Source organism: Carassius auratus, chromosome 10 (genome assembly GCF_003368295.1).
Source record: "Carassius auratus strain Wakin chromosome 10, ASM336829v1, whole genome shotgun sequence".
In the NCBI taxonomy this organism is placed as follows: Eukaryota; Metazoa; Chordata; class Actinopteri; order Cypriniformes; family Cyprinidae; genus Carassius; species Carassius auratus.
In genome coordinates this window covers 17,436,568-17,461,089 of record NC_039252.1, presented here as the reverse complement: position 1 = coordinate 17,461,089, position 24,522 = coordinate 17,436,568, and the positions used below count along the sequence as shown (strand labels likewise).

The 24,522-nt window shown below is 39.5% G+C and overlaps 1 protein-coding gene across 8 annotated transcripts; it reads left to right on the top strand.

The window, feature by feature from the left end:
* The first annotated feature begins 4,721 nt into the window (after positions 1–4,721).
* Positions 4,722–20,252, top strand: LOC113110114 (uncharacterized). 8 transcript variants are annotated; one of them, XM_026274123.1, is made up of 11 exons: positions 9,175–13,523; positions 13,659–13,911; positions 14,022–14,191; positions 14,303–14,387; positions 14,463–14,565; positions 18,140–18,267; positions 18,436–18,512; positions 18,615–18,723; positions 19,113–19,350; positions 19,466–19,616; positions 19,707–20,252. In XM_026274123.1, the coding sequence occupies exons 7-11, from the start codon at positions 18,438–18,440 to the stop codon at positions 19,977–19,979; spliced, it is 846 nt and encodes a 281-aa protein (XP_026129908.1). In that variant the 5' UTR covers positions 9,175–13,523; positions 13,659–13,911; positions 14,022–14,191; positions 14,303–14,387; positions 14,463–14,565; positions 18,140–18,267; positions 18,436–18,437; the 3' UTR covers positions 19,980–20,252. The 8 variants fall into 8 exon arrangements, 5 of the variants coding, with proteins under 5 accessions (XP_026129908.1, XP_026129909.1, XP_026129907.1 ...); XM_026274124.1 differs by having other exon boundaries at positions 18,602–18,723; XM_026274122.1 differs by having other exon boundaries at positions 18,361–18,512.
* Positions 20,253–24,522: the final 4,270 nt, after the last annotated feature.

Here is a 24,522-nt window from a genome sequence, read left to right as displayed (position 1 = left end):
TCTGACGCTCCGCGGCGCGTCTCCGCCCCTCACACGCGCGTTTACAGCGCTAAATTAATCATCTTTGTTAATTATTATACATTTACTTCATTGTCAGCTTCAGGTACTTCATTTATTATTGTTCAAAGAACTGTTTGAAACAAAATGTTGTATTTCAGTAATAATTCAAAATTATCAAAATAAAATTCATAAAATAATGGTTTATATTTTAATATCCTTTAAAATATAATTTATTTCTGTGATGTGCAGCTGTATTTTCAGCATCATTCCTCCAGTCTTCAGTGTCACATGATCTTTAGAAATCATGAGAATATGATGATGTATTATTAGAACTATTAATAGTTGTGCTACCCAATATTATTTTGGAATCTGCGATACTTTTTAAGGATTCTTCGATGTATAATTTTTTTTAAAGAGCAGCATTTATTCAAAATATAAATCTCTTCTAACAATATTAATCTTTGATATCACTTCTTATCAATTTAACACATCCTGAATAAAATATTCTAAAATCTAATAAAGAATAAAATTTCTTATAAAAAAAAGAAAGGATAAAAATTGACTGACCCCAAACTATTGAACTGTAGTGAATATTGTTAAAAAATATTTATATTTTAAATAAATGCTTTTTTAAAAAAAAACTTTTTATTCATCAAAGAATCCTGAAAAAAGTATCACAGATTCCAAAATAATATTTATCAGCAAAACTGTTGATAATTCTAATAATAAATCATCATATTATTCTGATTTCTGAAGATCATGTGACACTAAAGACTGGAGGAAAGATGCTGAACATACAGCTGCACATCACATGAATAAATTACACCTTCATGTATATTAAAATAGAAAAATGTTAATAATATTTCACAATATTACATGTTTTCCAGTATTTTTGATTAAATAAATGCTGTCTTGATGAGTAAAATAAATTCCTGTAAAAAAACATTAAAAATCATCCTGATCCCAAACTCTGACCGGTAGTGTGTGTATGTGTGTGTGTTTATATATATATATATATATATATATATATATATATATATATATATATATATATATATATATATATATATATATATACTGTATATAAGCCCACTAACACACTAGGCAAGGCAAGTTTATTTATATTTCATACACAATGGTAATTCAAAGTGCTTTACATAAAAGAAAGAAAAATTATAACAAAAATAAAACAAGCAATTTTAAAACTTTTATAATGATTAAAACATTTACTTAATTAAAATGAATTTGCTCCGAAGTGCCGATCTGAATCAACCGAGTCGCGAACATGCTCCGAAGTGCCGATCTGAATCAACCGAGTCGCAAACAGGCTCCGAAGTGCCGAATCAACCGAGTCGCGAACATGCTCCGAGGTGCCGATCTGAATTAACCGTGTCGCGAACAGGCTCCGAAGTCCCGATCTGAATCAACCGAGTCGCGATCAGGCTCCGAAGTGCCGAATCAACCGAGTCGCGAACATGCTCTGAAGTGCCGATCTGAATCCACCGAGTCCCGAACAGGCTCCGAAGTGCAGATCTGAATCAACAGAGTCGCGAACAGGCTCCGAAGTGCAGATCTGAATCAACCGAGTCGCTAACAGGCTCCGAAGTCCCGATCTGAAAACTTCGACCAAAGAATGTAAAAAATAACTCTATTTCTCTAATAACTCTACAACTCTATGAAAGACTCAGATCACGTATCTAAAAATAAATCGCTATAGACAGTAAAAGAGAAATAATAAGAGTAGTGAAGTTTCCTACTGTTCTGCTGTGTTCACTCGGTCTGACGCTCCGCGGCGCGTCTCCGCCCCTCACACGCGCGTTTACAGCGCTAAATTAATCATCTTTGTTAATAATTATACATTTACTTCATTGTCAGCTTCAGGTACTTCATTTATTATTGTTCAATGAACTGTTTGAAACAAAAAAGGTTGTATTTCAGTAATAATTCAAATTAATCAAAATAAAATATATATTAAAAAATATATGAATAAAATAATGGTTTATATTTTAATATCTTTTAAAATATAATTTATTTATGTGATGTGCAGCTGTATTTTCAGCATCATTCCTCCAGTCTTCAGTGTCACATGATCTTTAGAAATCATGAAAATATGATGATTTATTATTAGAACTATTAATAGTTGTGCTATCAAATATTATTTTGGAATCTGCCATACTTTTTTAAGGATTCTTCGATGTATATTTTTTTTAAAGAACAGCGTTTATTCAAAATATAAATCTCTTCTAACAATATTAATCTTTGATATCACTTCTTAGCAATTTAACACATCCTGAATAAAAGATTCTAAAATCTAAAAAAGAATAAAATTTCTTATTAAAAAATAGAAAGGATAAAAATTGACTGACCCCAAACTATTGAACAGTAGTGAATATTATTAGAAAAGTATTCTATTTTAAATAAATGTTCTTCTTTTTAACTTTTCATTCATCAAAGAATCCTGAAAGAAGTATCACAGTTTCAGCAGCACATAATAAATCATCATATTATTCTGATTTCTGAAGATCATGAGACACTGAAGACTGGAGGAATGATGTTGAAAATCTCAGATATACAATAGATTTTAATGTATATTAAAATAAAAATAATGTTGTTTTACTTCATAATAATATTTCAAAATTTTTCTGTATTTTTGATCAAATAAATGCAGAAAATAAACAACATAAAAAATCATTCTGGTCCCAAACTCTGACCGTTGTGTGTGTGTAGCACTTACACACTAATCCCCACAATAATAAAGATGTTAAATACTCATCTGAGGAGAAAACTATGTTGCATCATAATGAAAGGATCCTCAGCAATGAAGTTCCACATTTCCGAACACGAAAATGCATGCAGCAAAAGCTATTCTTTTCTTAAACTCCTCAGCATCCATCTCGACGACTGCAAGCAGATCGCGCGCGCGGTTATAATGAATTTTTAAAAGTGGAAGTAACGTTATAGCCTAGAATCCTGGGAGGGCGTGGAGCGTGGACACAAATAAACTGATATGGATTTTAAATTATTTTATTCAAAATTATTTTAGCAACTTGAAATACAGGCATATTTTTGTAGATGTGTTCCTAAAAATATCCATTACGTTTGCATGTGATTGTTTTAAAATTGTTTCCCCTGTGTTCGACCCGATCTGCACCCTATCCGACAATATCCTAGGTGGATATTTTTCATCCGTTTGAGCAAAAACCTACAGGTACCCGAACCCGTGCAGGACTCTAACTGTACATCATATAGGCCTATGCTTATATTTAATTTCACGAAAACACAAAAGCATTTGCAATATTAATACAAAAATTATTATATCACAAGAACCATTTGTGAATTAGTTAATAGTTTTTCCGATTACAAAATCAAGTCGTTATTTTAGTAGCATGGAAAAAAAAACAAAAAACAATAGGATTATAAATTACTATCTCACGTACATATACAGTTTTCCTCGAGTGAATTCAGTGAAATCCAGATTGTGTCTGTCTGTCTGTCTCTGTCTGAGGTGAGCGGCACTGGCGTGAATGCAGCAAAAACTCCCGCGAACCAGCAGGTTTCTTTCTTCACTCTTATCTAAACTCATATGATTGGTTATTGCATCATGAGCTCATCAGATTCGTGTCTGATTGTTTATAATGCTCAACGCTCAAATAAAAATTCATATTTTGCATGTCATTTATAGGCTTACTGTAATATGGCGTAACACTTTTAATTTATTTTCACATTTTATGTCAATAGTGATAATCGTCATATATTTATTTAGATTATTTTAACCCACTAGAATATGCATTTGTATCCATTTTGGAGGGAGCAGGGCCAATTGTGTCATCATCAGCAATATTATTTCCACATCGCGCCGTTCCCCGGTGCTGTCCGAGGCGATGGTGCTGAATCTGTAGATATCAGTTATTATTATTTAATCAATTATTCTCTCGTGCAGGACTGCTTCACTGCGTTATGTGAGAAATCGGTGTTCTTTATAAAAGCACTACAGAAATAGCTGAAATCACATCTTATGGGATATTGTAACAAATATAAAATAAAAATATACAATAATCCAAACTATAATAATAACTATAATAGCCTAGTCTACATATTTAAAAATGTAATCATGTATAACAATAACGTCATAATAATGGTCCATTTTAAATGTTAAATGTTTTACGTGTCTCTTTTTTCAATTTTTGTTCGGTGGAGCTGTGACTACTGTTCTTGTAAAAGCTTTTCATTTTTATTTTTATTTAACCTTTATCTAACCAGATAAAAAACTCATTGAGATTAAAAATCTCTTTTTCAAGAGTGACCTGGACGAGACAACAGCATTACATACAATTTAAAAACATACATGACATCAAAAAAAACAAATGATATTTATTCAATGTGTACAAGTTTAGAAACAGTTACATTTTCCAAGTTCATTGAGTTCACGCTTCTTTAGAATAGATTTAAATTCTCCCAATGTCACAAGTTCAGAAAGATTTAGGTCCTTTTGCAGTTCATTCCATGCACGGGGGGCAGTGTACTGAAATGCTGCCTTACCAAACTCTGTTCTCACTCTGGGAACCACCATCCGTATGTTCCTCTGAGAACGCAGAGCATACTGTTGTTGTTTTTTTCGCATGTATTTGCAGAGGTAAGATGGAAGGAGCCCAAGAATACATTTATAAATGAAAGTCAACAAATGAGACCACCTGTGTATGAAATGCTCCTAGAGAAATTAGGTCTTTTATTGAAGGGACTCTTATTTTGATAATTGTAGACTGTATTTCGACGTACATCCAGTAGGAGGCATTATTGTACTGGTTTGCTGCCTGATGACTGCTTGTATTATTACTGAGAGAACGGCAGCTGTGCTCAAGGTATCCTCAGCTGCGCACCGAAGTTTTCCTGCCTGTTATTTTGGATGTTTGTCGGCGTTTGGTGTTTCAAAGTGTTAGTTCATGACCATAAAGTAAGTTCTCTTCAGTTTACATATGTTTTAAATGCGTTTTGAAGTGTATTATTTAACATTATAGTTTACACAGGCATGTATGGGCATGTAACGATTCACGTGTGATCGTCGATAGATAAACAAGATATGATGTGCAATTTCTACTAAATACAGCTTTTGATGTTACAGTTTACATAGTAATTGGTTATGTCTTGATACTGTGTAAGGATTAACCAGTATTGCTGCGTTTTTGATGATGTTATTTGAGATTTGATAAACGGTTTAATTGACCTGGATTTATTAATATATTAAGACTGAAACCATTTTGTGGGACCAGATCAATAGTTATATTGTCTTTAATTGCATCCTCTGCATATTGAAAACTACAGCTGTTATTTAGATTATAATGAAAATGCTGTTATTCTTGATTAAGAAGTGTCTGATTTATTTGTAAACCTGTTTTACTTATACTGTTATGTTTTGTTATTTTTAGACTCATTTTGAATACACTTTGGAAAGAAGCTCCAGTCTCCTCATTCATTGTGTCCTGACCGACACACCAGGAGTGTATACTGCTGATAATTAGAACCCAAGCCTAGCAGTCTCTTTCCTCTCCAACAACTGGTCCTTCGAGCCGGAGGCTGTGTTCATTCAGGGCACCATGGAATCTGATGAGGAGATCGTTGGAACATCCAGACCAAAACGGCAAACACGTCCACCAGTACGTCTCCATGACTTCGAAGTGCAGTATGTAGGTGGCAGAGCTGTAACGGAACCTGCTATTTCACCCCACTGGGAGGTACCAGCCCCTTTGACACCTCTCCAGTCATCATGGCACAATCCTAATTACCTCTGTGATGATGCTGCGCTTCCCACAGGCCCTCGGTTGAGATCACCAAGCTTCAGTTCTGCAGAGCATAGTGAAAACCTTCCTCAGTCATTCATGTCAGCCCAGCAGCCCAGATACCCTAAGCCTGAGTACTATAATGAGCTACAAGCCATTCTCAGAGAGAATGCACAGCTGCTGCAGACACACCAAGCCTTTCGTGATGACATGATGGAGTTGAAAGCAGTTAGTATTGAGTTCAAAGAACTAGTTAAAGTTGCTCAAGCCTTGAGAGCAGAGCTCAGTCCAAGTTAAAGCCATGATAGTCCTCCAGTGCGATCAGATCCCAAATTGCCATCCCGTCCTTCCTGCCACGTTGACCAGACAGAGCAGGCCACACCAGCTGAGGATAAAGAATGGCCTGAGCTTCCACCCTGGCCTGAGCCCGAGTTAGAACTGAGAAGGGGCATGGAGACTTTAAAGTTATCAAAACCCTGCACAGCTACATACCAACGAGAGGTACCGAGGTACTCGAAGGCCTCCAAGTCTCAATCTTCCCAATCATATCTGCCTCCTCAGTATTATTCTCAAAGTACAGATGTGCTACCTCCGCCACCAACCCCTGAAGACCTCAGAGAGTTGTTATCCTCAACTGCACAGTCCTTATATCGGAAACCTTCACAGGTTCAAATCCCAGTTTCTTCTCCTCGATATGGAGCCATGCCAGCTCAGCCAAGTCATCCAACACCTGCAGTTAAAGTAGAGTCCAATATACCACATTTTACCCACACCTCAGGGTCAGAGTATGTCTATAGAGGGCCTACCCCTACCATCCCCAAGTTCAGCCGGCCAGATCCAAGCGAGTTCGCCAGACTTCGAATTGCCTTAGAGAATTTGCTTCCTCCAGATGGGACTGAACTCTTTAAGTATCAAATACTGGTGGACCATTTAAAGTTGGATGAAGCTAAGCTGATTGCGGATGCCTTTCTGAACTCGCCAACCCCATTTACTGACACCATGGTGGCCCTCCATGAGAAGTTTGGTCAGCCCCACCAACTAGCATTGAGGAAAATTGCCAGTGTTTTAGAAGCTCCTGATGTAAGGCGTGGGGATACTGTTGCATTTCAAAAGTTTGCTCTGCAGGTACAGTCGTTGGTGGGTTTGTTGAAAACTTTAGGACCTGAAGGTGACATTGAATTGAATTGTGGGTCACATGTGGCACGCCTTGTGAGTAAACTTCCTACTGAGCAACGAGCTGAGTTCCGCCGTCACATGTTCTGGCAACCTGGAACTGTACCTACTCTGCACGACCTTTCAAACTGGCTCCGCTATGAAGCTTGGTGTCATGACTTTGATGTTGAAATTGTCTCACGAGGAGTCCAAGACCGTCAGACTTTCCGACCTGTACAGAGTAAAAGGACTGTAGCCGTTCTTCATGGAGTTGGAGAGGCTCATAATTTAACTTCCCTATCACCTCAGAAGGGTACTACTCAAAGGACCAAGTCAAGTGAAATGAAACGGTTCTGCCCATTCTGTGATAGCACAGAGCTTTATTTGAGTCAATGCAAAGCATTCGCTAAACTTACCACTGATCAGGCCAAAGACTGGATTCGAGAAAATAATCGTTGTTGGCGCTGTGCCAGGACTCACCACGCTGCTCAGTGTGACCTGAAGAAGCCCTGCAACCTATGTCAAGGCAAACATCTTCGACCTCTGCACAATGTAAACGTTAGATCTTCCCAAGAGGATACAGTTAGTAGTGAGAAAACCTGCCTTACCAATTCCTCTCCAGACAGATTTTACCTGGACAAACCAGTGGTTGGGAACCGTGTAATGCTGAAGGTAGTACCTATCCATGTTCATTATGAAGACCGCACTTTAGATACATTTGCACTTCTGGATGATGGCTCTGAGAGGACCATCTTGCTCCCTACTGCTGCCAAAGCCCTCGGTATACAGGGTACACCTGAAGATCTCTCCTTGCACACTGTTCGACAAGACATTGAAGTTCTTCGTGGGTCATCTATCTCCTTTCAAGTATCCTCAACCCACAAGCCTCAAATTCTTTACAAAATTGAACATGCCTTCACTGCTGATCGCCTCAATTTGTCACGACAGTCTTATCCTGTGGATCATCTGCAGAAGAAGTATCACCACATACATGGTCTTCCCATCCTGCAAATTAAAGATGTTCAGCCTCTACTTCTGATTGGGTCAGATCAGCCCCATCTCATTACCCCAATTGAACCTGTCAGATTAGGTTCTCCAGGTGGACCTGCTGCTGTCCTCACACTCCTGGGATGGACCCTCCAGGGCCCTGCATCATTCATGGGGCGGCCTGCATCCTCCCAACAATGCCTGCTGACATCAGTCCTTCCACCTCAAGATGAGCTCTTTAAGAATGTCCAAAGGCTCTGGCAGATGGAAACTGTTCCACACAGAGATGAGAAAGAGGTGACTCGATCTAAACAAGATCAGGAAGCTTTAAAGTTACTCGAAACCAAGACCATCCACACCGAAGTCAAAGGCATTCTTCGACTTGCAACACCCTTGTTACGGCAGAAAGATATGCCTATGTTGCATGCCCCTAAGGAATCAGTCATGCCTAACCTGCGCAGTATTGAGAAACGTTTGTTGAAGGATACGGTGAAAGCAGAGATCTACAGAGCTGAGATGGAGAAGCTCAAGCAGACAGGAGCTGTCCAGGAAGTAAATAAAGAAACAACAGACTCAGAGGAATGTTGGTATATACCTCACCACATTGTCAGTCATAAGGGGAAATCTCGTGTGGTTTTCAACTGTTCCCACCAATTTCATGGGCAGAGTCTCAATCAGTATCTGCTGCCTGGCCCTACACTTGGCGCATCATTGCTAGGTGTGCTCATCAGATTTAGGGAGCATTCAGTCGCAGTAAGTGGTGACATCAAGGTGATGTTCCATCAGGTCCGCCTCCTTCCCAAAGATCGTCCCCTACTGCGTTTCCTGTGGCGTGATCTGAAAGTGGGAGAACCACCTAAAGTTTTCGAATGGCAGGTGTTACCATTTGGCACTGCATGCAGTCCGTGCTGTGCCACTTATGCTCTGCAGCGCCATGTGACCGAGCACAGTGTGGCTGATGAGTCCATCAGGTTCTCAGTAGAGAAATGTTTTTATGTGGACAATTGCCTTCAGAGTCTGAGCACCCCTGAAGCGGCGAGGTGTCTGGTTGATGGATTGAGAGAGATGCTTTCTACAGCTGGATTTGAGATACGACAGTGGGCCAGCAATGTTCCCGGAGTTCTGAGTCATTTACCCACAGAAGCTCAAGCTGAGAGCTTGGAACTTTGGTTAGCTCAAGACAAGACTGACATATCAGAATCAACCTTAGGTCTACACTGGAACTGGCAGACTGATAAACTGTCATTCAAGAGCTGACCTGTCGTGTATAAGACTCCCACCCTCAGGAACATCTACAAGGTCCTAGCCACTCAATATGACCCTCTCGGACTTCTTTTGCCGTACACTACTCGAGCCAAGGTCATCATTAGGCAGCTATGGAATAAGCAGCGGGGTTGGGATGATCCAAACTTACCTCCTGAACTCTTGCAGTCATGGCACGTCTGGGAGAATGAACTCCAGTACCTACCAAACATAACCCTCCCTAGGACTTATGTCCCTCTTGAGGTGGAGAAGGATGGTGCCATACATGAAGTTCACATCTTTTCAGATGCCTCAGAACAGGCATATGGAGCTGTGGCATACATGAGGACCACTGACAAAAGAGGCCAAGTGTACCTGTCTTTCATGGTAGCTCGATCCCGAGTAGCACCCAAACGTTCTCATTCCATTCCTTGATTGAAACTTTGTGGAGCTCTTGTGGCTTTTCAGTTAGCCAGATTGCTTCAGAGGGAACTGACCTTGCAAATTGAGACCACGGTGTTGTGGACAGACTCCTCCACTGTCCTTACCTAGCTGAACTCGGAATCATGCCATTACAAAGTTTTTGTTGGCAATAGAGTTGCCGAAATCCAGGAGCTAACAGGGAATTGTTCTTGGCGCTATGTGGATTCTGCTAGCAATCCTGCCGATGACCTCACCAGAGGCAGACCACTGAATGTTCTTTCAGGGATGAATAGATGGTCTCAAGGACCTCCCTTTTTACTCCAAGATCCAGCCACCTGGCCAGTAATGCCAGGAACAGACCTGACAGATGACCCCACAGAGCTACGGAAGTCTGCATTTTGCGGTACCGCTGCAGTACCACCCCGATCCAGTATACCGGATGCTTGGAACTATCACACCTGGCAAGAACTCCTGGATGCCACTGCTAAGGAAATTCAGGTAAACTCTACCTCTGATTCCTTTCCCGATGCAAATGATTATAATCAAGCGGAGATCCTTATTCACAAGCGAGTACAGCAGGAGTCTTTTCCCAATGACTATCAACATTTGGAGAAAGGGAAGCCAGTGTCTGCTGACAGTAATCTTCTTACCTTAGCTCCTGAACTGGACAGATTTAGTGGTTTAATCAGAGTGGGAGGTCGATTGAGGAGAGCTGAGTCAATAGAAAAATGTACCTTACACCCCATTGTATTGGACGCTCATCATCCAGTCACCCGTCTACTGATTAAGCATTATGATTGCAAGTTACATCACCCAGGAGCTGAGCGTGTGTTTGCCGAAATCCGACGCCATTATTGGATTCTTCGTGGTCGTGAAGCCATTCGTCGGCACCAGCATGGGTGTCCAGAATGTCAGCGTTGGAGGGCACAGCCAACTATTCCTAAAATGGCAGACTTGCCTTCTGCCCGTCTCCGTCTCCACAAACCTGCCTTTTACTCATGTGGTGTAGATTGCTTTGGGCCAATGCTTATTAAAATTGGGAGATGCACAGAGAAATGCTGGGGGATAATCTTTAAGTGTCTAACTACTAGAGCGGTGCACTTGGACCTCCTCAGTACCATGAATACTGATTCCTTCCTGATGGCCTTTAGGCGGTTTGTTGCACGAAGGGGAACACCAATGGAACTGTGGTCAGACAGGGGAACAAATTTCAAAGGGGGTGAAAGAGAACTGAGAGAAGCCTTCGCTGAAATGGCTCCTGACTTACAGAAACAGCTTGCTCGACAGAGGATACAATTTCATTTCAATCCTCCAGCAGCCCCACATTTCGGAGGAGTGTGGGAGAGAGAGGTACGATCGGTAAAGTCAGCCCTTTATACTACTGTGGGAGCTCAGTCCGTTCCGGAAGAAGTCCTGCTGACAGTTCTCCTAGAGGTAGAATCTATTCTTAACTCAAAGCCTTTAGGGTACGTGTCTTCGGATGTTGCCGACATTGACCCAGTGACCCCAAACAGTTTGCTCATGGGGCGGCCAGATGGTTCCTTGCCACAGGTAATCTACCCGGAGTCTGAATTGTTAAGTCGCAGACGCTGGAGGCATTCGCAAGTCCTGGCGGATAACTTCTGGTCCAGGTTTATCCGAAACTACCTCCCAGGCCTCCAGACACGGCAAAAGTGGCAGTCCTCACCCCCAGATCTAACAGAGAAAACGGTTGTTATGATTGTAGATCCACAGATGCCTAGGGCCCTCTGGCCTGTTGGACATGTCATCAGGACGCACCGCAGTTCGGATAGACATGTCAGGTCTGCTGATGTGGATATAAAGGGGCAAGTCTACACCAGACCCGTAGCACGGTTGGTGATCCTTCCAGCTCTGCCAGATAACGAAACCCATCCTACCAACTCATCCTAAGTTAAGTCGCCTTTTAGTAGGAGCAAAGTTGCACAGCACCTTTGGGGGCGGCTGTATGAAAGGCTCCTAGAGAAATTAGGTCTTTTATTGAAGGGACTCTTATTTTGATAATTGTAGACTGTATTTCGACGTACACCCAGTAGGAGGCATTATTGTACTGGTTTGCTGCCTGATGACTGCTTGTATTATTACTGAGAGAACGGCAGCTGTGCTCAAGTTTTCCTCAGCTGCGCACCGAAGTTTTCCTGCCTGTTATTTTGGATGTTTGTCGGCGTTTGGTGTTTCAAAGTGTTAGTTCATGACCATAAAGTAAGTTCTCTTCAGTTTACATATGTTTTAAATGCGTTTTGAAGTGTATTATTTAACATTATAGTTTACACAGGCATGTATGGGCATGTAACGATTCACGTGTGATCGTCGATAGATAAACCAGATATGATGTGCAATTTCTACTAAATACAGCTTTTGATGTTACAGTTTACATAGTAATTGGTTATGTCTTGATACTGTGTAAGGATTAACCAGTATTGCTACGTTTTTGATGTTATTTTAGAATTGATAAACGGTTTAATGGACTTGGATTTATTAATATATTAAGACTGAAAACATTTTGTGGGACCAGATCAATAGTTATATTGTCTTTAATTGCATTCTCTGCATATTGAAAACTACAGCTGTTATTTAGATTATAATGAAAATGCTGTTATTCTTGATTAAGAAGTGTCTGATTTATTTGTAAACCTGTTTTACTTATACTGTTATGTTTTGTTATTTTTAGACTAATTTTGTATACACTTTGGAAAGAAGATCCAGTCTCCTCATTCATTGTGTCCTGACCAACACACCAGGAGTGTATACTGCTGATAATTAGAACCCAAGCCTAGCAGTCTCTTTCCTCTCCAACAACCTGCGAACATACAGGGACGGAAACTCAGCTGCAGCATACAGTGTACAATGGTGAACACGATTTCCACAGCCAGTCATAAAACGTAAAGCTTTTTTAAAAGATGGTCCGATGCATTCATAAAAAGGAGATCTCCGTAATCCAATAAAGGTAAAAAAGTTGCAGAAATCAAACGTTTCCTTTTATAAACAGAGAAACGTGATTTATTTCTGAAAAGAAAACTGAGCTTTAGCTTCAGTTTACGTACAACATGTTCAATATGCTGTTTAAAGGACAAATTTTCATCAATAACAAAGCCTAAATACTTATAAGAAGAGACCATTTGGATTTCTTTTCCATCAGCTGTTTTTATTTTAGGAAGCTGAGAGGGTAGCTGATTTCTGTTTGAGAAAACCATAGCTTTAGATTTGTCCGCATTTAACACTAGTGTCAGCTGATTTAGATGAGACTGAACAGCATCAGTTTTATATAAGAGACTTCTATAATAGGCCTATCCATTATACATGATAGTAGGCCTACCCATAATAGTTTGAATTATTTTTGTTTTTTCTTTCTTTTTATTTCTACTGAACAACCTCCTGGTCCCCATTGGGAAAACGTTCTGCCTAGGCTATTTCATTATATTTTATCCAATGTAAAATACTGATTATTCCATTTGTCAAAATTTTAAAGATGTCAGGGAAGAGGCAAAGGAGCATTCTTTCATGCTTTGCTCTAAAAGATCAGCTCCCTAAAAAGGTGGCTAGGTCAGAGGAGGAGACTGTGGATAAGAGAGTGGAGGAGGCAGTTAGGGAACCAGTAGAGGATGGGTCCATGAAAGAGACTGTGGAGGACACCATAGAGGAAACAGTGGAGAGCCCACTGGAAACAGGGAGAAAGAGAGGGTTAAGTGGAGCAGCCACCTATAGGTGTTCCTTTAAGAAGGAGTGGTCAACCCAATGGCCGTTCATCACAATGGGAACCACCAGCTCTTTTTACTGGTGCTCAGTCTGCAGACAAGAGAGCTCCTGTGCCCATCAAGGTGTGAGGGACATCAAACCAAGGAACAGGCTCTAAAATCAGTTAGCAGTGTTGCACAGTTCTACACACCAGCAACTTCTGTTGGAGGCATGAGTGTACAAGAGGCCAAGGTACATAGCAAAGGAAAACCAAAAGGCTGTTGGCAATGTTTGATAAATTGCATTTTCCTTTAAAATTGTAGGTTATATTACACTGAACACTTATCTAATGCTTTGAGTTATTTAATTAATTTGTTTCTGTTGCAGACCAGGAGGGCTGAGGTGAAGGTTGCCGTTGCAATGGTGCAGCACAATGTTCCAATTGCCGATGCTGAACATTTCAGCCCCTTGTACAAATAATGTTTTGGAGACTCCCCCACGGTTCATAGCTTTCAGAGAGCAAGCACCAAAACAACGTGCATCATAAATGAAGCAGTGGCACCTCATATTAAGAAGGAACTGGTGATGAAGATGAGAGAGAATCCCTTCACACTTGTCACAGATGGCTCAAATGATACTGGTATGAGTTTAACAACTACCAGTTATTTGTATTTTTTATCCATTTCTACATGCACACTCATACAATTTTTGAACAACATGTTGGTTTAGTTATGCACTTTATTGTTACAGGTCTAGAGTAGATGAATCCCCTCACAGTACGAATATTTGACAGCAACAAAGTTGTGCACAGATTCTTTGATATGTGCACCACAAGTGAGCGGTACTGTGGAACTGCTGAAGTTATTTATAAAAAAATCAATGACACCCTGTAGGAAAGCAACATCCCTTGGAGAAACTGTGTAGGTCTCTCTATTGACAGTGCTCCTGTAAATACAGGTGCCACAATTTAATTGCAGCCAGAATGCTGAGGAAAAAGTGTTGTATTAATTATTGTAATTCATGTATTTCAGATATCCGGTTTTGATCCTGAAGATCTGGCAGTGGATGTTGGGTATTGGTTTAAGGGAAGCACCAATCGTAAAGGTTACCTGGCAGGTTTGTGGTTCAACCAGCTCTACTTTTATACAACAAAATGCAGACTTTTTTTTAATATTGATGTTATATATATAGCTTTAGGTGGTGTTGGCGCAGTGGATAAGACACATGCCATTGGCGTCAGGAAGCAGACAGACTGGCTAAAACAGCCTTGTGCTAGCTGCCTCCCGTCACAGAGGTCAGTTAATTCTCAGCACATAGAGACTCTTTCACCTAGATATCACACTATAGAGACTGTGTCTGTTGCCCGAACTAGAAAATACAAAAAACGTCCAAACCAAGTTAAGGCTAATAAAAAACAAATGCAATATGGATAAACAAATGATAAAGCTTGGCCTATTGAATATCAGATCCATTTCTACGAAAACACTTTTTGTAAATATGATAACTGATCATAATATAGATGTGCTCTGTTTGACAGAAGCTTGGCTAAAACCTGATTATTACATTATTTTAAATGAGTCCACCCCCCAAGATTACTGTTATAAACACGAGCCGCGTCTAAAAGGCAAAGGGGGAGGAGTTGCTTCAATTTATAACAACGTTTTCAGGATTTCTCAGAGGGCAGGCTTCAAGTATAACTCGTTTGAAGTAATGGTGCTACATATAACATTATCCAGAGAAACCAATGTTAATGATAAATCCCCTGTTATGTTTGTACTGGCTAATGTATACAGGCCACCAGGGCACCATGAAGACTTTATTAAAGAGTTTGGTGATTTTACATCCAAGTTAGTTCTGGCTGCAGATAAAGTTTTAATAGTTGGTGATTTTAATATCCATGTCGATAATGAAAAAGATGCATTGGGATCAGCATTTATAGACATTCTGAACTCTATTGGTGTTAGACAACATGTTTCAGGACCTACTCATTGTCGAAATCATACTCTAGATTTAATACTGTCACATGGAATTGATGTTGATAGTGTTGAAATTATTCAGCCAAGTGATGATATCTCAGATCATTATTTAGTTCTGTGCAAACTTCATATAGCCAAAATTGTAAATTCTACTTCTTGTTACAAGTATCGAAGAACCATCACTTCTACCACAAAAGACTGCTTTTTAAGTTATCTTCCTGATGTATCCAAATTCCTTAACATATTCAAAACCTCAGAACAACTTGATGATGTAACAGAAACTATGGACTCTCTTTTTTCTAGCACTTTAAATACAGTTGCTCCTTTACGCTCAAGGAAGGTTAAGGAAAACAGTTTGACACGATGGTATAATGAGCATACTCGCACCCTAAAGAGAGCAGCCGGAGGAAAACAAAACTAGAGGTATTTCGTATTGCTTGGCGGGAAAGTAGCATATCCTACAGAAAAGCATTAAAAACTGCCAGATCCGATTACTTTTCTTTTCTTTTAGAAGAAAACAAACATAACCCCAGGTATTTATTCAATACAGTGGCTAAATTAACGAAAAATAAAGCCTCAACAAGTGTTGACATTTCCCAACACCACAACAGTAATGACTTTATGAACTACTTTACTTCTAAAATCAATACTATTAGAGATAAAATTGCAACCATTCAGCCGTCAGCTACAGTATCACATCAGACAGTGCACTATAGACCCCCTGAGGAACAGTTCCACTCATTCTCTACTATAGGAGAGGAAGAATTGTATAAACTTGTTAAATCATCTAAACCAACAACATGTTTGTTAGACCCTATACCATCTAATCTCCTAAAAGAGGTTCTTCCAGAAGTCATAGGTCCTCTTCTGACTTTTATTAGTTACACATTTTATTAGGATATGTCCCCAAAACCTTCAAACTGGCTGTTATTAAGCCTCTCATAAAAAAAAAAAAAACACAACACAACTTGACCCCAAAGAACTTGTTAATTATAGACCAATCTCGAATCTCCCTTTTTCTGTCCAAGATACTAGAAAAGGTGTCATCCTCACAATTATATTCCTTCTTAGAGAAAAATGGAATATGTGAGGATTTCCAGTCAGGATTTAGACCATATCATAGTACTGAGACTGCTCTCCTTAGAGTTACAAATGATCTGCTCTTATCATCTGATCGTGGGTGTATCTCTCTATTAGTTTTATTGGATCTTAGTGCTGCGTTTGACACAATTGACCACAGCATTCTTTTGCATAGACTTGAACACTTTGTTGGCATCAGTGGAAGTGCATTAGCATGGTTTAAATCGTACTTATATGACCGCCATCAGTTCGTAGCAGTGAATGAAGATGTATCATATCGATCACAAGTGCAGTATGGAGTACCTCAAGGCTCAGTACTAGGGCCGCTACTCTTCACGCTTTATATGTTACCCTTGGGAGATATCATCAGGAAACATGGTGTTAGCTTTCACTGTTATGCTGATGATACTCAGCTCTATATTTCCTCGCAGCCCGGTGAAACACACCAATTTGAAAAACTAATGGAATGCATAGTCGATATAAAAAATTGGATGACAAGTAATTTCTTACTGCTAAATTCAGAAAAAACAGAGGTGTTAATTATAGGGCCTAAAAACTCTGCTTGTAATAACCTAGAACACTGTCTAAGACTTGATGGTTGCTCTGTCAATTCTTCGTCATCAGTTAGGAACCTAGGTGTGCTACTTGATCGCAATCCTTCCTTAGAAAGCCACGTTTCTAGCATTTGTAAAACTGCATTTTTCCATCTCAAAAATATATCTAAATTACGGCCTATGCTCTCAATGTCAAATGCAGAAATGTTAATCCATGCATTTATGACTTCAAGGTTAGACTATTGTAATGCTTTATTGGGTGGTTGTTCTGCACGCTTAGTAAACAAACTACAGCTAGTCCAAAATGCAGCAGCAAGAGTTCTTACTAGAACCAGGAAGTATGACCATATTAGCCCGGTCCTGTCATAGCTGCACTGGCTCCCTATCAAACATCGTATGGATTTTAAAATATTGCTTATTTTGCTTATTTTGCAGAAGGAAACATGATGCATTAAGAGCTGGGGGGGTGAAAACTTTTGGACACAATGAAGATTGCCAAATTTGTCTTATATTGTTGAAATATAATTGTTTTCCATTTAGTTCTGCCCTTCGTAAGCAACAGAAGATACTTGTATGTTTCCCGGTACACAAATTAAGTAAAATTTACCTTGATCTTCAAATTCCAAAAGTTTTCACCCCCAGCTCTTAATGCATCTTGTTTCCTTCTGGAGCATCAGTGAATGTGTGAATCTTTTTAAATAGTTGTGTTTGAGTCCCTCAAATGTCCTCAGTGTGATAAGATGCATCTCAAAATCATAAAGTCACTGCTGGAAAGGGTTCAAATATGCAAAGATACTGGAAAACTGAAGAATATGCAGGACCTTAAAGATTTTTCTGAAGAACGCTGCTCAGTTTAACTGTTCAGAACAAACAAGGGACTCATTCACAACCATCACAAAACAGAAAGACAGTCGAGGATCATCAGGTAACAGAACACAGTGCTAAGAACCAAGGGTTCCCAAACTTTTGAGTGGGGTTATTTTAATAATTTCAGCATTTTTTTTTGTCTTGTGGACTAAATGTTAATATCTTTTATGTACAATATCTTACTCAGGACAGTACTAAATAAAATATAACATGCATTTAATATGATCTCTCTTATTTTTTGAAAATTACTCATATTTTCACAGATTCTGCAAGGGGTGCCCAAACTTTCGATCCCCACTGTATATATATATATATATATATATATATATATATATATATATATATATATATATATATATATATATATATATATCATTATTATTTTTTTCAGAATTTTGTGACTTCCATGACAGTGAGTACATGGAAATGCTGCTGCACATTTCAGTGAGAGGGTTAAGCCTGGAGAGGTGTATAACCCAAATTCTGCGACAGTATGGGCCACTTACCAGCTATCTTTAAGTATGTTGCTTATTTCATTGACAGTAGTACAGGTGCATTACACCAAACTAAATATATATTTTTAAGCACAATCTGTTTTTATTTACATATGAGAAACAACCAAGGTTTAGAAGGCTGGTGGATGCTTTTTCCAAGCCCCTGACTGAAGTTTACCTCCTTTCTATCAAGCGATGCTGCCAATGTTCTCCACACTGAACCTCCTCCTCCAGAGGGAAAGGTCTTCCATCTTCCAGCTCCATGGAGAGGTAACATGCAAGGGTTGGCCATCCTGCTGCTTATTTTTCATTGGCTGATATGTCCTTTTTCTGGTAATACATGTAAATCTTTTATGAAGTACAAATTTGCAGATGACAAAGTTCATCATGAAACTGTTTGCGAGGTTCATGAAGCCGTTAGCACTAGAGGGCCGACAAGTCCATGACATCCTCTACATGGACCCACTAAACCAACTGCCAGGTAAAACTTCCAAGTCTCACATAAGGAGATAGACCTGTACTTTTTGGGAATATTGTTACCGGGCAAGTTGGGTGATATCTCTGATGTTATGGAAAAGGCATAAAATGTGTGTAGGCATACAATGTCTATGTAGTCTATGGTTAAAATACTGTAGCATGCTTACATGCTGTAGCATGCTTACATAGAGGAATACCTTCAACCACTTGCACTTATTGGTCATTTCTTGCATGAATATATGTGCACTTAGTGTTTTTTTCTAGTTTTCTAGGTAAAATTCCTCTGTGTCTACCTGATGCATTTGGTGAATAAAAAGTGATTTTTAATCTGATATACTGTTTAAACTACCTGGACTTAACTTGCTTGATCTCTTTTTGTTCTCTGTCTGTCAGGAGAAAAACTAAATATTGGCTTCACCACCAGAGCTACCCTCAACAGGCTGCTTGAGGCTGGAGACATCACACCTCAAGAGGTGCATCTATTCCAGCAGGCAGCATTTCTGGTTAGGGCTGTGGAGTATTGGATCAAAAAACTCTCCCTGAAGGAGGCCCTGCTGAAACACGCTCAATTCCTTGATGTGCAGCAGAGGACGGAGTGTGGGGTGGAAGATGCCCTATACTTCGTAGACAGGCAAGGGTTTCACATTTTCCAAGATTTCAACATATTTAATACTTTAAGTTTAATTTGGACCATGGTCACAAAACAAATGCTAAATCCGTTCTTTACACATGGTGCTCTTTTTCAGATTTCAGGAACTACTTCCTTTCAGTGGGCCAGAGGAACAGGACAAGGACAAGTTCTTGGAATTTCAACTCATGGATATTCCCATGCCACAAGATCCCACCACCTTTAATGTTGAGGAGTTTTGGGGGAGTATGTCCTCAATCAAGTGCAAAGTAAGAAATATTTGGCATCACATGACATACAACTGAAATCATAAAAGCAGGCATTTGAGTAATAGAGGCTCTTGGTTCCTTTTTTAAAAGGTGTCCGGTTTGAGCCGGTTTGGGAGGCTTTCTAAAATAGCTTCATTGGTGTTAGTGCTCCCTCATTCAAATGCCGACGCTGAAAGGGTTTTCTCCATGGTGGGATTAAACAAGAACAAAACCAGGAACAGCTTAGCACTTGATGGAACCCTGTCACCCATCATGACAGTAAAAATGGCTGGCATGGAACCACAGTGCTTCAAATGGGAGCCACCAACCCCTGTGCTGAAGGCCTCAAAACCAGCTACCAACACCTACAATAAACAACACTGACCATTATCTCTCTCTCTCACACACACACACATAAATAAATGTTGAATTAAATAAATATTATTTTATTTGTAAGAATATGTGTCATTTATGAGATTAGACACCTGTCCCCATCAAACCCCTGCCGCCGCCAAAATCTCACTCTAAACTCATTTCAAAACTTGAGAGCCCTGCGTGTGTGTGTGTGTGTGTGTCTCCTGTCCGTCCTGCAGTGAACAGTCCACCTGGATGTTCCCGTGTTTGGCTCCTGGTATGATCTGAATCCTCTCAAAGTCCCTCCCCAGGATTATGATGTCACAGTCAGAGTAGTACGCCTGTCCCACGAGCCCCGGACAAAACAACACACACAGTCTGACACTGATAATCACAGAGAGTTCTACATATCATCTGAATGTAATGTTTTGCTACATTTTTATTTATTTTTTTAAATCGAGGAATCAGAGTTTTAGATGTTTTCATTTACGGTCAATAATCTCTGCTGCTGCTGTTACACTCACAGTCACGAACAGCTTGAATCATCTGGACTTTTTGAGTCAAATATTTTGGCAATTTTTTTTAGCATTTTTATTTTATATTATTTCTTAACATATCAGACAAAATCTGCCTTCATTTTGCATGCGACTGGTCAAGGTAACACACTCTAGCCCAAAAGAAGGGCATGTGAAAAAGCTGTGTTGTGGTGCTTTTGCAGACAGCCTGAAGAGCTTGATGACATGTTTGCTTGCGATAATCAGAACTGTCCTATACAGTGGTTCCGTTTAGACTGCGTGGGACTCAACAGCACCAGCCAGAGAAGAGTCATGTGTCTGTGACTTATCACCCACAACCTACCTCATACATTTTCAGTTTCTCATCATTTCTCTGGACTCTTTATAAATGTAAATGTTTTAATCTAAATGTATTTACATGTTAAATATGTAAAGAAACTGAAATTAAGTTGGTTGTTACTACTATTTAAGTTATGTAATTGGGTTAGCAACCTAAGAACACTTATTTCGCACAATTCTTCCTTAATACAGATAAAGGAGGCAGAATTTCATTCAATCTTTGTGTATTTTATTTACAGATATGGCTAAAATAAAATACATGTGAGAAGAGCCATTACAAAATCTTTTGGAAAACAAAAAAAAACCATTTATATATTAGATGTGAGCATGGTGTATAATTCTAACATGACGCCTTCACAACAATACTTGGACACATATTGGTCAAAGCACAGCACACAATCACAATTTTATCCAGTAAAGTCTTCATCTCAGTCTCATGACCGGTGTTCTGTCGATTTGTCCTACCTCGTCAGATTTTCCTACGGTAGCGCAAAATTTTAGCTATATCTATCGATATATCCTACCTCATCGAAAAAACTAATGCGTACTACTGCTTCACTCCTGTGACTATACGTAAAGTAACTTTATTGAAGATTTTTATTAGGCAATGGTATAGGCTATTTACAGTGCCAAGAACATCATCAGATTGTCCTACAACTATAAAATAAACACGTAGGATGATTTTACAGCGCAAAATACCTCATTAACCACCATTTTTTTCAACCACTTACCAATCGTTTGTTGGACTACTGGAGTCCATGCTTTGTCTGCTACTACCAACCTACTTACCTGCCTGCTGCCTGCCTTGCTCTGCTTATCTGCCCTGTTTATCTATCGGCTGGAATCCCATCTCATCCACCTCAAAAAAGGTACAATTTAAGTTTCTCTGTGTTGGAAAAGCTTGTCAAAGAAGCTAAGCAATACGTCCCAGCTAAGAGTGGTCCGCCAATACAGTAGATGATGCTGATGTCACTAGCAGGTGTGTAGATGATGCTGATGTCACTAGCAGGTGGGTAGACGATGCTGATGTCACTAGCAGGTGTGTAGATGATGCTGATGTCACTAGAAGGTGTGTAGATGATGCTGATGTCACTGGCAGGTGTGTAGATGATGCTGATGCCACTACCAGGTGAGGAGGAGCATGATGTCACTAGCAGATGTGTAGATGATGCTGATGTCACTAGCAGGTGTGTAGACGATCCTGATGTCACTAGCAGTTGAGGAGGAGCATGATGTCACTAGCAGGTGTGTAGATGATGCTGATGTCACTAGCAGGTGTGTAGACGATCCTGATGTCACTAGCAGGTGAGGAGGAGCATGATGTCACTAGCAGGTGTGTAGATGATGCTGATGTCACTAGCAGGTGAGTAGATGATGCTGATGTCACTGGCAGGTGAGTAGATGATGCTGATGTCACTGGCAGGTGTGTAGATGATGCTGATGTCACTAGCAGGTGAGTAGATGATGCTGATGTCACTGGCAGGTGTGTAGATGATGCTGATGCCACTAGACTATAGAACTACATTCACTATAGAACAGGAACATAATTTGTTGGTAAATTTTTCTTGCCTATTTTCTTCCTAACAAAAAATGAATGTATATGCCAAAGTAGAATTCAACAACTTTAGCCGTGATCTCTGTGATCAGCTCATCATCTCTCCATACCCTCTCCACATGTAAGTCACCTCTTGAACTTGTCACAAGATCACACCAGGTTAACTAAGCCAGTAACCATCAGCTGACCGTGGACTGCCAATTGTGTGTTTCTTTCTCAGTTTTGCATGGTCCCCAATAAACTAAACGTGGGATGCCTCCGATTTATTTCATGTCAGGGCACTTAACCTCTACCAGGCCACAGGGAGGTTCTTCATTTGGGTCCACCACTGTGCCATCTGCACCAAGGTGTGGAGCATCAGGGTGGATGATGAGACCAGATGGAAGAACGTTAACGTCAAAGGTCTCCTCATAGCGGTGAAGAACCTCTGCCTCAAGTTTTAATCCTCTACACATCGCTCTCTAGAGACCCCGACAGATGTTTACACACACTGTTTAATGCAAGATATAAATACATTTAACCTGCAATTACAAATGCATAATGTTTTGATGTTTTAATCCCAAAATGTTGAATACTGATATTTGCAATGATATAAGAAAGTGCTTTAAGAGGTGAAATTAAAAACACCAATATCTAGACAATCATGAATTGTAACATCACTTCCTTTAATGTTTTTACTATACAGTTGATATGGAATTTGTTTAAATGTTACATTTTTGTTACTTAGTATTACATGTTTATGTGAAATGCTTATACTAAATAAATATGTAGTTAACTTTAAAGTATATCAACATTTCTTGCTTTCATACATGGTCATATGAAAAATTTACTGGAAAACATTTAAAACTAAAATTTTAAACAAAAGCACTATATGAACATTCTGAGTGATTTTATTACACTAATATGCAATCAGACATCCCAATTTCTGTTTTGGTAAAGTCATTAAGTGTCATGTCATTTAGATGAATTAGAATTTAATTTAGGGTCCTGAAATACCCTGAACACTGCATAGAGGTTAAGATGACCATTGCTACATAAATAAAATAAAAATTTAAACATCCTATTTTGTTTAAATTTTCCCTTACTAAATTATACCGTTACTGATGCTATGGACTGTGGGATTACTAACAGGCTATTAAAAAAATCGTTGTCTAAAAAACCTCTTTTCTCTTTATTAAAACTTGATCTAGTTGCCTACATGATAATAATATGCTTTGCAAATCCGCTCGAAAGATCTGATCTCAAATGATTCGCAAAAACGCGATTCGGAGTCCCGATCTGAATCAAATGTTTTGCGAATTCCGAAGCCCCGATCAAATGATTCACGAAACGCAATTCGGATTCCCGATCTGAATCAAATGTTTTGCGAACTCCGAAGCCCCGATCAAATGATTCGCGAAACGCGATTCGGAGTCATGATCTGAATCAAATATTTTGCGAACTTGCTCCAAAGCCCCGATCAAATGATTCGTGAAAAGCGCTTCGAGTACCCGATCTGAATCAAATGTTTTGCTAACTCGCTCCGAAGCCCTGATCAAATGATTCGCGAAACGTGATTCGGAGTTCCGATCTGAATCAAATGTTTTGCGAACTCGCTCTGAAGCCCCGATCAAATGATTCGCGAAACGCACTTCGGAGTCCCGATCTGAATCAAATGGTTTGCAAATCCGCTCCGAAATGTGAATCAGCAGGAGACTAGGTGGATTCGCCTTCAAGTCGCCAAACCCGCGTGACTGTCAAATTCGTTTTGGTGTTGCCCAGAGGATCAGCTCCGCCGTCAAGCTTGCATTAGTCGAGAATTTCTTTGCTGGGACACGGTTGCGCTGAACCCTCTTTTGAGTAAGTATTGATATATTGCGACATTCACAGCATTGATTTTCAAATCATCTTGTATATTAATGATTGTAAGACATTGCTTGATATTAGGACAACTTTAACATGTTCACTCGTGGATAATGGTTTAGCGCTAGCTTCTAGCTAGCTGTGCATTATTAAGTTTGCATTTGTCATCATCTACTCAGGTGAGTAGATGATGCTGATGTCACTAGCAGGTGAGTAGATGATGCTGATGTCACTAGCAGGTGAGTAGATGATGCTGATGTCATTAGCAGGTGTGTATATGATGCTGATGTCATTAGCAGGTGTGTAGATGATGCTGATGTCA

Coding starts and splice junctions, on each gene's coding strand:
- LOC113110114 (XM_026274123.1), top strand. CDS start 18,438: ATGCTGCCAATGTTCTCCACACTGAACCTCCTCCTCCAGAGGGAAAGG. Junction 18,513..18,614: donor TCTTCCAGCTCCATGGAGAG/GTAACATGCAAG, acceptor ACAAATTTGCAG/ATGACAAAGTTCATCATGAA. Junction 19,351..19,465: donor GCCCTATACTTCGTAGACAG/GCAAGGGTTTCA, acceptor GCTCTTTTTCAG/ATTTCAGGAACTACTTCCTT.